The sequence below is a fragment of the Phacochoerus africanus genome, chromosome 8, assembly GCF_016906955.1.
Source record: "Phacochoerus africanus isolate WHEZ1 chromosome 8, ROS_Pafr_v1, whole genome shotgun sequence".
In the NCBI taxonomy this organism is placed as follows: Eukaryota; Metazoa; Chordata; class Mammalia; order Artiodactyla; family Suidae; genus Phacochoerus; species Phacochoerus africanus.
This window is the reverse complement of record NC_062551.1, coordinates 55761958-55770929: the sequence shown is the minus strand read 5'-3', so window position 1 is coordinate 55770929 and position 8972 is coordinate 55761958. Positions and strand designations below refer to the sequence as shown.

The window sequence follows — 8972 nt, the reverse complement described above, 5'->3', positions numbered from 1 at the left end:
GGGCACGGGTCGCCCTTGGGCCAGAGACCCGGGGACCTGCCAGAGAGGAGCCGACCAGGGGAGACCCCCTTCCCCCGCCCCCCATCTCGGGCGCGCCCTCCAGCCCCAGAGCCTGGACCAGGACCTCCGGGGACACCGAGGCGGGGGCCCCCGTGAGTCCCCAAGGTTCCCCCAGCCCAGCGCCGCTGTCGACACCAGGGCGCTGCTCAACTCTTGCCTTGACCGGGAGGGTCGCAGCCTCACCTGGACCCTGGGGTGGTCGGTCCTGCAAGACGTAGGTCCGGGGGTGGGGGGGCGTCTGGAGCCGCAGGAAAGGAGGGGCTCCTGGGGAGGTGAGGGCAGCTGCTGCCAATCACTCATTCGCTCCTTCCGCCAGCAGCCAACATCTCGGTGCCGCTGACCTGCAGACAAGAAGGCCTGGATTCAGCTGGTCCCAGCCTGCGACCTGCTCCCCACCCAGCGCAGCACTTCCTCCCTGAACACGTAGCACTGTCAGCCTTTAGAGCTGGGTCACTGGTGAGACTGTCCTGGCAGCTGAGTGGATATTACAAGCATACAATTTTTTTTTACGGGAGAACACATGTTCTATGAGCCAGTGCCGAGGAAAATTTTTTTTCATGAATGTTGCCATTGAGTGAGATGTAGATTGGAGAAAATTAAAAAAAAAAAAATTAAGGCTTAAAACTTTTTTTAATTGAAGTATAGTTGGTTTCTGGTGACCAGCAGAGTGATACAGTTATAGAGACATACATATACCACTGTGTATTCACATGCGATGCTAGGACATAAGAGAGAAAAATTCTGTGTTTTCCCCACTTGCGTCAGTGGTAACGTGTTGCAAGACTGTAATGTGGAGCTGCCATCATGGCGCAGCGAAAAGGAATCTGACCAGCAACCATGAGGCTTCGGGTTCGATCCCTGGCCTCGCTCAATGGGTTGGGGTCTGGTGTTGCCAAGAGCTGTGGTGTAGGTCACAGATGCGGCTCGGATCTGGCTTTGCCGTGGCCCTGGTGTAGGCCGGCAGCAACAGCTCAGATTAGACCCTTAGCCTGGGAACCTCCATGCGCCGCGGGTGTGGCCCTGAACAGACAAAAGACCAAAAGAAAAAAAAAAAGATTGCACTATGACAATACAGTCATAGATACAGTCAAGATACCCAACACACCATCCCTACGAGATCCCTAATAGTGCTCTTTTATACAGTTTACATAGATAACTTTTCATATTCTTTTCACTATTGTTTATTAAGGATATTGAGTATAGTTCCCAGGGCTATACAGTAGGATTCGTTTATCTTCTGTTTGTTTGTTTGGTGCAATGGGAGCTGTAGCTGCCCGCCTACACCACAGGCACAGCGACTCAGGATCCAGGCCTCATCTGTGACCTACCCCACAGCTCTTGGCAACACCGGATCCTTAACCCACTGAGCTTAACCAGGGATTGAACCTGTGTCCTCTTGGTGTGTTGCCCCTGGGCCACAAGAGGAATGCCCCTGTACTACTTTTTATTTTTTGATCTTTATAGTTCTGAACCTTCAGCTTAGGAAGTTCTCAGGCTGGGAGTCCAATCCAAGCCCCAGCAGTGCCAGACCTGAGCTATGCCTGTGACCCACATTGCAGCTCATGGCAGTGACGGATTGTTCACCCAACGAAAGGGGCCAGGGACTGAACCCACATCCTCATGGACACTGGTGGGTTCACTACAGCTAAGCCACAACAGAAGCTCCCTCTACTATTTTTTGGATTCTACATATAAGAGTTTTATCATATGAAATTTGTCTTCATCTGACTAGATGCCTCTCTGCTGCTGCAAGGGGCATTCTTTCATTCTCTTCTACGTCTGAGTATGGGCCCCTTGTTTGGATATACCCCGTCTCCTTTATCCATGCATCTGCCCATGGATATTCAGCTTCTTGCAGGTCTTGGCTATTGTAAATAGTGCTGCTATAAACTTTGGGGGTGAGTGTCTCTCTTCAAATTAGAGTTTTCTCCAGCTATATGCCCAGGCCTGGGATTACTGGCTCATAAGGCAGCTCTATGTTCAGTTTTTTGTGGTTGTGGCGGTTTTTTTGCATTTTAGGGCTGCACTGGCGGCATGTGGAGGTTCCCAGGCTCGGCGTCGAATTGGAGATAACAGTTCCCGGCCTACGCCACAGCCACAGCAATGCCAGATCCGAACTGCACCTACGACCTGCACCACAGCTCATGACAACGCCAGATCCTTAACCCACTGAGCGAGGCCAGGGATCGAACCCGCATCCTCATTGATCCGAGCTGGGTTTGTGAAGAACCGCTGAGCCACAAAGGGAACTCCCTCCATTTTCAGTTTTTTAAGGAACCTCCATGCTGTTTTCCGGAGTGGTGGCACCAATTTACATTCCCATCAGCTCTGTGACAGGGGCAGGTCCCTCTCCACCACACCCTCTGCAGCTTCTCTCATTTGTACACTTTCGGATAATGGCCCTTCGGACCAGGGTGAGGCGACACCTCCTTGGGAGTTCGATTTGCATTTCCATGAAGATCCTTTTGCCATGCTAACGCAGGCCTCTTCTTTTCTTTCTTCTTTTTTTAAATGATTTTTTTTTCCCATTATAGTTGGTTTGCAGTGTTCAGTCAATTTTCTACAGTCTAGCCAAGTGACCCAGTCAGTACCTTCCTTTTCTCACATCATCCTCCATCAGGCTCCATCACAAGGGACTAGAGTTCCTGGTGTCCTGCAGCAGGATCTCCTTGCTTATGCTCCATCCTTTTCAAACCAAAGTTCAGTCATAGCTCTGCTGTCCTCCAAGGCTCCCAGATGCTGGCATTGGCCTGGAAGCCCTCCCAAGCTCTGCCCTACCATGGGGTCTGAAGCATCTTCTCAGCTCCCCCTCCACCTCGGCCCTGTGGGGGTCACTGGTCAGCCTCGGGTCACGTCCCCCAGGCACAGGTCTGCACCTGCCCCAGCGCTCGGTCTGCTCCCTCTCCCCCCTCCCGCCTCCATCTCCTGGGATAGTGTCTCCTGGGTGAACCCAGAACCTGCTTTCTAACCACCTTCCAGTTGGGGCTCAAGCATCACACTCTCCTCACACTTTCAGGTAGAGAAAAATGACCCGAAATGTCATGTGTTCTTTCCGTGCGTGAGGCTCTGCGTGTTACCCCATTGAGCCCGCTCAACATTTGTTTCTCCTCAGTTTCTTTTGCTTCTATCCTTCTTGTCTCCAGAAGAACAGCTTTCTTGATAACGGAGGTCTTTTGTTTTCTTTTTGTTTTGCTTTTAGGGCCACACCCGTGGCACAGGGAGATTCCCAGGCTAGGGGTCCAATCGGAGCTGCAGCTGCCGGCCTCCACCCCAGCCACAGCCATGCAGGATCCGAGCTGCATCTGCGACCCACACCCCAGCTCCCGGCCCCACTGGATCCTTAACCCCCTGAACGAGGCCAGGGATCAAACCCGTGTCCTCATGGATGCTAATCAGGTTTGTTAACCACTGAGCCACGATGGGAACTTTCAGAGAGTTTTTTAAATACATTAAAATTTTTTAATACATTAAAAAAACTGTATTTATTGAAGTGCAGCCGTGTCACATGTTGTGTTTGTTTCTGCTGTTCCGCAACGAGATGCAGTCACACATCTGGTTACACATAACTTTCTCCTTCACTTCTTTCTCCTTATGGTTGATGGCAGGATGTCGAAGGCAGTTCCCTGCGCTCCACAGGAGGACCCCTTTGTTTCTCCATCCTCTGTGTGACCGTTTGCACCGTCTAATCCCAAACCCCCCAAACCATTGCTCCCCGCCTCCCCTTTGGCACCGGAAAGTCTGCTGTCTGTGAGTCTGTTTCTGCTGTGTTGATAAGTTCACTTGTGGATGACAGAGGTTTTCGATGCCATGTTTGATGATGCCCCCGGGCACCTCCAACAAGGTGGCACAGAGCAGGTCTTCAATAGTACCTGCTGAATAGTCTATAAATAAAGGACTGGATGTCACACCTCCAACCAAGAGCTGCGGAATGAAAGACACCCCTTGGGTGACCCCTAAGACTGAGCCTGAAGGATGATCCGGACTGGCACTGGCAGGAATGCGGAGGGAAGGGCGTTGCAGGAGAAGGAACAGCACAGGAGAAGCCTCAGATTCACAGAGGCCAGACCAGGCTGGGTGTGAAGATGCTGGTAGATGCCAGGAGAGGGTCCAGCAGGGGCAGAGCCGCCTTGGCTTCAAATCCAGCCCACGTTGTGTGTGCTGTGCTCTCTGGCCATGGAGAGGACACGGAGCTCTTCCTCCTGGGCAGGACGTGGATGATAATGGTACCTGCAAAGGCTTTGAGGCATTTCCAAGAGAGATGGACGCAGGAAGTGGGTAGGCTCAGAGACCCAGGGAAGAGAGGAGGCTCTTGGAACAACCGGGGTCCGGATGCGGAGGAGACAGGCATCAAGATGAACAGTGCTTAGGGGTTTCCACTGTGGTTCAGTGGAACCAAATCTGACTGGGAACCATGAGGGTGCGGGTTCGATCCCTGGCCTTCTCAGTGGGTTAGGGATCCAGCGTTGCCATGAGCTGTGGTGTAGGTTGCAGACGCGGCTCAGATCTGGTGTTGCTGTGGCTGTGGCGTAGGCTGGCAGCTGTAGCTCCGACTGGACCCCCAGCCTGGGAACCTCCACATGCCACAGGTGTGGCCCTAAAGAAGAAGAAGAAGAAAAGCTAAATTAGGAGGAAGGCTGGACGATTAAAGATGCATTGGGTGAGAGAGAAGGGAGGGAAGGTCAAGTGGAGAAACTCCCCCTCCCATCTTCTGGCCTTAGAGCTGGGGGCTGCCCTGAGGCATCAGTGTGATTCGGGACCCAACAGAGAAGTGGGTTTGGGGAGGGAGTTGGCAGCTCACTGTGGCTCAGCTAAACAGGAGCAATCTGGGGGGACATCCTGGGGGAGGTGTGCTACTCCCTCCCCTGGGGGGTAAGCGGAAGGGGAATTCGACCGCCGTGGCATCTGACACGCCCCCTCCCGGCCGGGCTGCCTTCCTCCTGCGGGACCTCACTCTGGCAAAGAGACCAGGCTCTTTCAGGCCAGTGAGAGGGGGTGCAGCGAGCAGCAGACGCGCCCACCCCGTTCCTTGTTGAGGGGCTGAGGGGGTGACAGGTGGGACGGCAGGTGTGGCCGCGCAGACCCTCCAGAGAGCGGCAGGTCCTTCCCCTCCCGGACACTGGGCGAGCCCTCCCATCACCGCCACCCGGTCACCCGCTTTGCGTCAGCCCTCTGCCTGCCCTGTCCCGCCCCGCCCCCTGGGGCGCGGGTTCTGGGATTCAGCGCCTGCGCCCCGCCCTCCCCTCTCCAAGGAAGGGGCTCACAGGAGGGCGAGGAGGCAGAGAAAGAGCAGCAGGATCTTGACAGCCGCTTCCCACGTGGCCACCTGAAGCAGCTCTGCCCCGGGCTCTGACTTCCCTGCAGGAAGGTGGGACGAGGTGGATTCACCTGCTGCACCCGTGCTGTGTCCCTCTGCCCCGGGGGGAACTCTGGACATTGGTCCAGGCCTTCCTAACTCACCGGATGCCGGACCACTAGTGACTGGGGCTCACCCCACCCCAGGCCCTTACTTTGCAGCAGTCGAACAAAACAAAGAAAAAAAAGTATAAATTGGACTTGATGAAAATGAAATTTCTTTCCCCCCCCCCCCAGGGAAAAAAAAAAAAAAACAACACATAAAAAGAGAAAATGTTCTATGGAGATAATCAGTCTTCACCTGCTACTGGGAAAGATCAAAAACGTTTGGAGTTCCTCTGTCGCCAGGGTCTTCAGGTCCTGCATTGTCATTGTACCAGCTCTGGTCACTGCTGTGGCAAGGGTTCAGTCCCTGGCCCAGGAACTTCCTTTGCCATGGGTGCGGCAAAAAAAAAAAAAAAAAAAAAATTTCTTTCAGGAGTTCCCTTTGTGGCTCAGCAGTTACCGAATCCGACTAGGAACCATGAGGTTGTGGGTTCGATCCCTGGCCTTGCTCAGTGGGTTAAGGATCTGGCATTGCCTGGGCTGTGGTGTAGGTCTCAGAGGAGGCTTGGATCCCGCGTTGCTCTGGCTCTGGCGAAGGCCGGTGGCTACAGCTCCGATTAGACTCCTAGTCTGAGAACCTCCATATGCCAGGGGTACAGCCCTAGAAAAAGAAAAAAAAAAAAAAGTTTCAGCTCCACAGGGTTGGTGAAAACACACACTTTCAACCCTGGCTGGTGCGAATATAAACTCTCCCCTCCACGGAGTGATTTGGTCATATTCCTCAAAATCAGACTGAACATGTAATTCAGTTCTTTGGCTTTTAGTGATTTATCCCACAGAAAGACAGACAGACAGACACATACCCACGAAAGGAGATACAAGGCTGTGGATTGCTGTGTTACTCTTGGCAGAAGAAACCGAAGGCCGGGATTTTCCATTAGATGTGTAAAGACTCCGAATCCGTCCACGCAATGGCATGTTCCACGGTCCCGGAGAAGAAGCGGGACGTCTACACCATCCCTATCCAGGACACCCGACCCCCTTGAGGTGAGCGAACCAAGGCTCAGAGCAGCGTGTGGACCCTGGTCACTTCCCAGGAGGGGACTGGGCGTCTGAGGACACACCCTGCTGAGCCTTTGAGGGTGGGGCCATGTGAATCCAGGTCCTGCCTACCTGTGCCGTTTCCGGGAAGACACTGGCTGTTGGGTTCTGTGGAGCACCTGGCACTGGAAGGCAGAGTGTCCCTCTTCAGTGGGGGAGGGGAGGGGGGATGTCTGGGTGGGCATCCCCCCACCCCCAGGAGCCACGGAAAGACAGGAGGGACAGGGCTGGGGTCCTTCTGGCCCCCTTCTCAGCTAGGGCTCCAGGGCAAAAGCCCCCAGCATCCCCAGCCCAGCCCACCTGCTCGCCCCTGCGCCCCACCCCCCCAAACCCGGCCCAGTGCTCACAGGTGACATTGAGCTGGATGGTCCTTCCCACGGTCACGCCGCTTGCGGGGAACATCACCTGACAGGTGAGGCTGGTGCCGTGGTCCTGGGGCTGTGGGGTCAGGGTGACCACGGAGGAGAGGCGGGTCCTGGGGCCCAGGGTGGTGAGGGCAGCTGAGGTCCAGGAGAAGACGGGGGGCGTGCCCCGCTCACAGGCCCAGGGCACAGAGCAGGTCAGGCGCCTGGGGTGGCCGGACTCCAGGGTCTCGGGCATGAGGATGTGGGGCGCCTGGGTCAGGGCTGGTGAGGAGAGGGGGAGACAGGGTTCAGGAGGGGGGATCCAGGCGGGCCCGAGAAGCCTCAGGCTTGGGACTGAAATCCCCTCAGGAGGGGCTCCCAGCCCAGCCCGGTCCTGGGACCCCCATGTCCCTCCCTGTGGCCTCTCCTGGACCCGGCTCCTTACCTGTCACGTGCACGGAGAGCTGCTTAGACTTGTAATTCCATTTTGCATTTCCTCTTTCCACCCGAAAAAAGTAAGAGCCACTGTCACTCCTCCTGGCATCTCTGATGCCCAGGGAGCAGTTCCTGTTCAGAAGATCCCCAAGGAGGTGGAATCGGCCCCGGGTCTCCTCCTGCACTTCACGAGCTGGGTTGTTTGTGGTCACTGGAGGGTCCTGGTCCGTATTGGCCCCTTCGCGGAACCAGTAGCCGTGAACAGGCGCAGACCAGTCGTTCTCGGGATAGGAGAAGGAGCAGGGCACGCAGACACACAGGCCCTCCTGCACCGTCACGTTCCCCTGCACGTCCAGCCGGTAGCTCCAGTCCTGAGCCAGGGACCCTGCGGGGGGACGCAGATCAGCCGCAGCCCCGCCCCGCGCGGCCCTCTCCCCGCCGCCCACTCACCTGCCCACAGCAGGGGCAGCAGCAGCAGCAGCTGCCGCATCTCTCAGACCCGGGGTGTCTAGGCGTCCTGGGTCTGAAGAGGGAAGGGGAAGCCCAGTGGGAGGTGGGGCTGCGGGGAGACCCGCGGAAGCTGGGAAGGAGCCCGGGACTCACCGGTCTCAGAAGAGGAACCTCAGAGCAGGAGCTCGTCCCCACTCTGCCCAGAGGGCATGGTTACCCCTTGGCCCAGAGACCCGGGGACCTGCCAGAGAGGAGCCGACCAGGGGGAGACCCCGTCCTGTCACCCATCTCTGCCATCCCCTCTCCAGCGCCTAGACCAGAGATGTGGGTCCTGCCCGCCAGGCTCTGGGCCGTGATGGAGGCCCACCCTGCCTCCCTGCGAGGGACGAGCCCAGGGCTCTGCAGCCCTCCCAGCCTTAAGAGACAGGGGGCTGGATATCTGAGTCCTGCTGCCTCATCAGGAGACGTCACACTCTGGTCCAGACTGATGGTTCTTACCCTGCCCCACCCCTGGGGGACATGTGGCAATGTCCGTACACTTTATTTTTTTTCCTTTTCCTTTTTCCTTTTCAGGGCCACTTACTCAGCATATTGAGTTCCCGGACTAGGGGTCAAATCAGACCTGTAGCTGCCAGCCTACACCACAGCCACAGGATCTGAGCTGTGTCTGGGGCCTACACCATAGCTCACGGCAACTCAGGATCCTAAACCCACTGAGCAAGGCCATGGATAGAACCTGAGTCCTCATGGATCCTAGTGGGTTTCATAACTGTTGAGTCACAACAGGAACTCCCCAGACACGCTGGATTGTCACAGCTTGGGAGTTTTGTGTGTCTCAGTGGTTAGAGGCCATGAAAGTTTCTAAACCCCTCTCCTAATAAAAAAAATCCTGCAGCCTCAAGAACAGCAGTGCTGGGGTTGAGAAACCCTAGGCTGGACACCAGAGACAGTCGGCCGGCCCTTCCAGATGTAGCACTGAAATTGAGTGAGAGCCTGGGGGACCTTCCCAGGGACAGACTCCCTCCCCCACAATGTTCCTGGCCTCTTGTTTGTTAAAAAAAAAAAAAAAAAAATCTTTAGCCTCCTAGACCTTCACCAAGTTCCAAAGAGGAAATTAAAAAATATTTTTTTAGTAAAGAGTAGTTGATATTCAATGTTGTGCCAATTTCTGCTGTACAGCAGTAT

The 8972-nt window shown here is 55.4% G+C and overlaps 1 protein-coding gene across 5 annotated transcripts in view; it reads right to left on the bottom strand.

Annotated features, from left to right (window-relative positions):
* Window positions 1-347: 347 nt before the first annotated feature.
* LOC125132665 (myeloid cell surface antigen CD33-like) overlaps window positions 348-8972 on the bottom strand; it is a 36038-nt gene continuing 27413 nt past the window's right edge. Inside the window, exons 1-5 of one of the 5 annotated variants that reach the window (XM_047790228.1) lie at window positions 7788-7867; window positions 7348-7722; window positions 6906-7184; window positions 6631-6683; window positions 6111-6477 (exon numbers count right to left, since the gene is read on the bottom strand). In XM_047790228.1, coding sequence (XP_047646184.1) covers window positions 6286-6477; window positions 6631-6683; window positions 6906-7184; window positions 7348-7722; window positions 7788-7827 — 939 coding nt within the window. In that variant the 5' untranslated portion in view covers window positions 7828-7867 and the 3' untranslated portion in view covers window positions 6111-6285. Of the gene's footprint in view, window positions 402-6108; window positions 6684-6905; window positions 7185-7347; window positions 7723-7787; window positions 7868-8972 lie in introns of those variants that run through there. The other 4 variants (XM_047790230.1, XM_047790226.1, XM_047790229.1 and 1 more) reach the window with 4 other exon arrangements.